The following is a 7498-nucleotide window of genomic DNA, read 5'->3' on the forward strand; positions in this document are numbered from 1 at the left end:
ACTCTACGCTTGTGACATGCTCACTTTTCAATATAAATTAGATTTTATTCAGTAAGTACACATAAAAAAAAACTTCTTGTAAGCTACCCAACATCTCGGTTAGTGGTTCAGTGATGACAAATCTATGTATGGCAAGCATACTGCAGTGAGCCATTATGTCAATAAAAGCTCTAAACTAGGTGTGGTGGTGCATGCCCATGATCTCAGCACACAGGAAGCTGAGGCAAGAGGATTGCTGTGAGTTCAAGGCCGTATGGGGTAAAGATAAAAAAAAAAGGAAAGAAAGCTCTAAAAGGTTCAGCATCACTGGTCTAAGTGGTTTTACCAGTGAATTCTACTAAAAATTTAAGGGAGAAATAACATCAATCTTAAATTCTTAAAAAACAAAATCTCACTTAATAATGTCAGCATAACCTGTCGCCAAAAGCTGACAGGAATGTTACAAGAAGAGTAAATTACAGAACAATCTATATCATGGACAAATGGACAAAATTATAAAAGTTTTAAACAAAATATTAAGTTGAATCCAGTAATATAAATAAATTGGGTTTATAATAAGGCACTTAACATTTGAAAATGGATCAATCTAACTCAACAACAATAGACTATAAGAGAAAAAATCATGATTATCTCAATACAGGAAAAATATCTGATAAACAACAAGATTTGTAAGAAATATATATATATTTCATCTTAGCTAAATAAAAATAGAAGGAAACTTCCTCAGTTGATATGGAGTTATCTACAAAACAAACCTGTAAGTTAACATCACACCTAAGAGTGAAAAGGGGAAAAAAGACAAAGATTATATTACTATTTCTTTTCAACATTTACTAGGAGACAATGTAACAGGGAAAAAAAGTTATAGAAGATTTAAAAGGAACAAATAAAATGGAAATTATCACATTGTACACAATTACATAGAAAATCTAAAGAATCCACAAACTTATTAAAGGATAAATATTCAGCCTTCACAAGCAAACTATTAAAACCCGAAAAATATACAGGTAAAAACAGGAGATGAATAAATAAAATTGTGGTACAGTCAGAAAAGGAAACCTGTACAGCAGTGAATTTAACTTCTGCTACAAACACTTGATTCAATCTCACAGAACGTTGAAAGACCCAAGAGCACATACTAGAGACCCACTTATACATTTAAAAACAGGGAAATTAAGCTATGAAGTTAAGACTCATCTGGGTTAATGTTAGAGGACAATGGCTACTTTTAGAGACAAAAGAAATCATGACTTCGTATTTCCTCAGTATCCAACACTATAAACCCCCAAATAGAGCCTATATTCAGCCCCCAAAAGAGCTATTATCACACCCATCAAGCTATAGATTAACTTGTCATTGCATTCTCTATTGTCTATGAACAATTCAAGCAGAAGATTTAAATTTTCATGTTTTCAGTGCATAACATTAAGTTCAGCTCATGGTAGTCACTCAGTACATTTCATTTTTATGTGTATACACTTATAAAGCAGACTGTAAAACCATCTAGGATGAAACCTAACTCCAACACTTTCTCCAAAGCAATGAGCACACTACAGGTATACAGTGATAGCTAGCAGTGCAACCTGTACCAAAACTTGGTTCCTTGGACAAAATGCCCTTTTCAAACTATACAATCACCTAACTTCATATTAGAATTGCAAACAATCATTTTTCTATTACATGTAAAGATTTCCAGAATTTTTGAGTTAGAAAAAAACAATCGAGACCTACCCAAAACTTCCAGTAGCCTGCTCAAGGTCAAGAATACAGCCAGAAGAACCAGGACTAGGACTCAGATCCCTTGGCTTGTTTTAGGGGTTTCAATCATAATTCCAAAAGACACAGTCCAAACACCATCATCCTAAATGTTGAAATCCCAAAAGATCAAAAGTCCTGAAGTATAAAGTCCTGAAAGATCAAAATCCCAAAAATACACCTCCAGGGTTGGGGATTTAGCTCAATGGAACAAGTACTTTCCTGGCAAGTGTGAGATCATGAGTTCGATCGCCAGTACCAAAAAAAATAACAAAATTTTTAAACATTGTGTTAAAAGGCATTTATTTACATTTTTAAAGAGTTTAAAGATTTTTTTTTGGTCCTGGGAATTGAACTCAGGACCCTGCACTTGCCAGGCAGGCATGGTGCCACCAAGCTATATTCCCGGCCCTCTATGATGTTTTGGTACACAGAAATCCATTCTGTATGCACTCATATACAGTGTATACCACAAGTTTGACAGAAACACTGGCTACAGAACAGCAGTACCACTGCACTATCTTCTTAACTTGCCAGGCATGTAATTATTTTCAAACAAGTCAATAACTTCACTGGCTTCTTCAGATAAGCATACCTCTTTTTTTCTTTCTTTCATTTGCTTGCTTACTTTTATGAGATACAGTCTTACTATGTAGTCTAGTCCAGCCTTGAATTTGCTGTGTAGCTCAAAATGACCTTGAATTCATGATCTTATCCTAGGATCCTGAGTGCCAGGATTACAGATATGCACCACCATACCTGGCTCTGGCTCTAATTTATTAAAACCTGGAATTTCATCAGCTGGAAGGAATGCCAACAATGACAAATGACACATTTAAACTTAAGTTTGCATCATTACCATTTCACATGACCAATATTCATGTGAATTTTCTGTCAAACACATTGTGCTAAGCAAAAAAAAAGAACTTTTCTCAGTAACGCCCTGACATTCACTTCTAGAAGTTTTTTTTTTAAGAGACAGGGTCTCACTATATTGCCCAGGCTGGAGTGCAGTGGCTATTCACAGGCGCAATCCCACTACTGATCAGCACGGGAGTTTTGACCTGCTCCGTTTCCAACCTGGGCCGGTTCACCCCTCCTTAGGCAACCTGGTGGTCCCCTGCTCCGGGGAGGTCACCATATTGATGCCGAACTTAGTGCAGACACCCAATTGGCATAGCGCACTGCAGCCCAGAACTCCTGGACTCAAGTGATCCTCCCACTTTAGCCTCCCGAATAGCTGGAACTACAGGCATGAGCCACCATGCCCAGCTACTTTTAGAAGTTCTGATCACACATAATTCCAACCTGTCAGTATGATTTGAGAATTCAACTGAAACTCATTTTCTTCCCTAAATATTGAAACAAACCTTTAAAAAGTCTGTTTTTCTAGTCATTAATAAAGAAGCAGATAACTTCTAGAATTTTTAGACCAAACAAGGGCATAAATTATATGTACCTGATTTTAAAAAAAATGAACACCAGCGATGGTTTTGAAAGTGCCATCTATTAGGCAAAATGAGGCATCCACTGGTTTTTCAAAGTTTGACTTAGTGTAAATACAAGAAGTCTACATTCTTCAACAGTCAAATCTCTAAGCCCATTTAATGTGTTTTCTAACACTAACGGTATATTTTCAAGTGCCTTTGATTCAGAAAGTAATAAACTCATCAGATTCTTTTTTTTTTTTTTTTTTTTTTGTCTTTTTGAGACAGGGTCTGGCTATGTACTTTAGGCTGGCCTTGAGCTCACTTCTTAGCCCTGGCTGGTCTCAAACTTGCAAAGATCCTCCTGCCTCAGCCTCTGTAGTGCTGGGATTTTAGGTGTGCACCACCACATCAGGCTAGATTTTTCTGGGCTAAAAAAAAATTTTTTTTTTGGTCTTTTTGAGACACAGTCTCTCTAGGCAGTTCAGGCTGGCCCTGAGCTCACTTTGTAGCCTACGCTGGTCTCGAACTCAGTACAATCTTCCTGCCTCAGCCTCCTAAGTACTGGGACTACGGTGTGAGCCACTCTGCCTGGCTTAAAAAGCATATATTTTTAAAGTAAACATGGTGGTATGGACAAATGTACAGAAATAGTACAGAAGTGAATAATCTGAACAGAGATTGCTTGTATTTGTTACCTGCATTTTTTTTTCTTTTTTTTTTTTTTTTGGTACCGGGGATCGAACTCACAACCTTATGGTTGCCAGGCAGATGCTTTGCCACTGAGCTATATCCCCAGACCCCTATTCTCACTTTTTTGGTCTTAGAGACACTGTACTTTTATTTAGAGAGAAAATCTGATCTATAAATTTTCTAAGCATATGTTATCCATCTGAAAGTCTGGTTAAGGCTGGGGATATAGCATACATGAGGCTATAGGTTCAATCCCCAGTATTACAAAAAGAAAATCTCGTTATTACAACTAAACAATATTTTTTTCACAACACCAATAATTAGCTTTCAAAGTTTTACCTTTCACCATGAAGTGTCCTAAGAGCACCAAACTCATCACAGCCTTTTTTCAAAAGAACAAACTCACAGATTCCTTCCATTGTGTTGAAAGGAACACAGTAAGAAATAATAATCAGAACAACAAAGTAACAATATTTTCCCCAACAGCAAATCTATCTCAAGGTTCTCCAGAGACAAAACCAGTAAAGTATAAGAGAAAAGTTATTGGGGGAATTGGCTCACATTATTATTGTGGCTGAGAAGTCCCACGAAAGACAATCTGAAAACTTGAGATGCCAATAGCATGGCTTAGTCCAAGCCCAAAGACCTGAAAAGCAGGGAAACCAATGGTGCAAATCTTAGTCCAAGACCAAAAAAGCCTGAGGACTAGGATCAACTGATGTTAAGTCTTAGATGCCAAGAAGCTGATGTTCACAACAGTTGCAGAAAACTCTGTCCTACCACAAAGAGACCAATTCACTTTCTGTAGCTGTTCTCTCGAGACCTCAGGCATACTGGATGATGCCTACCCACAATGAGGTGGATATTCTCCACATATCCAGACTCAAGATACTAGTCTCCACTGGAAACATCCTCACAGACAGGCCCAAGATAATGCTTAACCAGGTTTGTTAGTGTACATTCTACCTAACAGGATGAGACTTTCATCTACACAACTAAAAATACACTTATCAATTCCCTAGTATGCTGCTTTCTATAGCTCTTAAATTAGCCTTTTTTTCAGTAGGAATTGTGATTTTCAAGATTTTGGCTTCCAGGATTTCAACATTTGATACTGTAATCTTGGGCTGGGGATATAGCTCAGTGGCACAGTAACTGTCTGGCAAGCACAAGGTTGTAAATTCGATTCCTGGTATCAAGAAAGAGGAAAGAAAGTGTGAGAGGAAGAAAGAGAGATTGTAATTTGCCTAAATTGTGATGGGGGAAGAGTTAGGACTTTTGGGATTTTGATCTTCTGAAATAGCAACATCTGGAATTATAGATTTGGGGATTGTTTTTCAGTATAATGACTGGTACCATTCTCTTAGTGCTTCTCACAATCCATTCAGTTTTCTTCTTGTATCATGTGCTTTCTCAAAATGACACAACTACTTTACTACTATTTTATATTTAAATGTTTAACATCAGTTGCAAGACTTTTTAGAAATCTCATTCAAAGTTTGGCTCAAACACATGAATACTAAAAGTACCAACAAGTTCAACCAGGAAAACACCATTTCCAGTTCCAATATCAAGCACTGATGCATCCAATGGGATCTTGTGTTTCTCCATCCACCTTATTAGTCGAGTCATACTCTCTTCACCAAACCTGTTAAAAACGGAATCAGTTACAAATGACAAATAGAGCAAAAGTTACAGCTATATTCCACTTAAAGTGTTTATATCATATGCTCAATTAAGGCTTTTTTTGAACATAAGTACTATCTGTGACTGTGTGACTTTTGTCTCTATAGTTACTTATGAGAAAATACCTTCAAAAATAGAACAGAATAGACAAGTCGATTACTTGCTACATGACTGCAGAACAGACAAGTCAGTTTGTTAGCAATAACACTCGAAAATATTGTCCCAACATCTGTTTTCTTTCTTTCTTTCTTTCTTTTTGTCTTTTTTCATTTTTATCGGTACCGGGGATCAAACTCACGACCGCCTGCTTGCAAGGCAGGTGCTTATGCCGCTGAGCTAAATCCCCAGCCCCCAACATCTGTTTTCTTGATCAGTACAGGCTGATGGATCAAAATTATTGCTTACTGATAAAAGACAACTACAGAACAAAAGTAATTTCCCAATCAATTTAAATGTACATCATTAGAAAGAAAAGATACTTTTAATTCTACCCACTTAAGCCAGACTCAATCCAGGATTCCTAGACTTTTAGGTTGCCTTCCTCTGGTGTAAGCACACATAATCATTTCAATATAATATTATAAATCATAATTTTTCTAACTCACCAGATTTCTCCCACATCTCCATATTCTTGGAAAGTTTGTAGTTCTCTCTCATAGACAGCATTCCAACTATGTAAACAATAAAATACAAGGTGAGATTCTAGAATTAAACAGTGTTATGAATTAAATATATGCTTCCAATATATCACAGAGAAGTTTACAACATTGTTAATAATGCAATAAGTGCACATAGTTCAAATTCTTAACATCCTAAGGTTAAAAGAATAAAGTGTGGGCAAGCAGAATAAGTTTACGCATGTATGTAAAGCACTTACAATATCTGATGCATAAATGCTATGTAAATTTTAGCTTTAAAAAGTACAAAGAAACAATTATCCAAGCTTCTTAAGTCCCAGACCCAGGTCCAAAACTGTGCAAGCACAGAGTTAGTTGTTATCAAGTATCTGGCCTTCAATGCGCAAATACAGTATTTTCATACAGGAAAACCCATCAAAGATAAAATCTACTTAAAGGTTAAATCCTAAACCAGTCTACTTCCTCTGTTATTTGTCTCCACATCCTCCTGTATTATAAGCCTATGTTTATGTTTTCTTTTAGTCCTCTCAAGTACTGTACTTCCCTCTTGTATGCCTTCTCTCTCTATAATCTCTGCTTCCTTTCATCCAAGTTACTTTTGAACCTAAGGTTCCCCCATATTCATTCATTCGTCTGTTAATTCACTAAGCAATTACTGAGCCTTTATTTTACCTCCAATCACTTTCTCTTATCCCCACCCCATGCTCCACCATATCCTCACTCCCTTCCTCAAGTCACCTACCCCTCCAGGTCTCACATCCTTTAGCATTTTCAGCTAAAGTCCTTACCCTTGTCCACCAGCCCTCTTCGCCAGCTTCACCCCTCTTTCTCCCAAACCTGTGCCAGTTCAACACCCCTACAAGGCCTCCCCAAGAGCTTCTGAGTCCGTCCCGCACCCACAAATCCCTTCTCCTGAAAACCCGTTAAACTCCCCGCAAAGTGGCTCCAGGGATTCCTCTTTTCAAACCTTCTTAAACGTCCCAAAGCTGCCCTTCATGCTCCTCCCCTCAAACCCCGAGGATACTTCTATTCCCGGGTGTCCTTGCCCCCCTGCGACGTTCAACTTCCCCTGACTCCGTGCCGCACTCACTGCTCTCGGGTCCCCAGCGCCGATGGGACAAAGCTATCCTCCTCGAGACTGTCTTCTCGGGACCTTGCCGGTAGCGCAGCAACCGTAGCGCAACTATGGTCAACTTCAGCGCCCGCGTTCATTTTCCTCAGCCAAGAAGTGAGCCGTTGGGGCCGCCATAGAGACGCGGCGCAGGCAGAGCGGACACAGGGGGCGGGGGTGGGGGAGGA

General features: G+C 38.3%; 1 protein-coding gene across 4 annotated transcripts in view; it reads right to left on the reverse strand.

The window, feature by feature from the left end:
* Eef1akmt2 (EEF1A lysine methyltransferase 2) overlaps window positions 1-7498 on the reverse strand; it is a 98548-nt gene extending 91050 nt beyond the window's left edge. For 2 of the 4 annotated variants that reach the window (XR_010046269.1, XM_003479618.5), the window contains exons 1-3: window positions 7290-7497; window positions 6167-6232; window positions 5409-5523 (exon numbers count right to left, since the gene is read on the reverse strand). Coding sequence is in view for 3 of the 4 variants with exons in the window: in XM_003479618.5 (XP_003479666.1) it covers window positions 5409-5523; window positions 6167-6232; window positions 7290-7411 (303 nt within the window). In the remaining variant the exon portion in view is untranslated. Of the gene's footprint in view, window positions 1-5404; window positions 5524-6166; window positions 6235-7289 lie in introns of those variants that run through there. The other 2 variants (XM_023561574.2, XM_013143373.3) reach the window with 2 other exon arrangements.

This window comes from Cavia porcellus, unplaced genomic scaffold (assembly GCF_034190915.1).
Source record: "Cavia porcellus strain 051 isolate PalLab524CR breed Dunkin Hartley unplaced genomic scaffold, mCavPor4.1 scaffold_2, whole genome shotgun sequence".
Classification (NCBI taxonomy): Eukaryota; Metazoa; Chordata; class Mammalia; order Rodentia; family Caviidae; genus Cavia; species Cavia porcellus.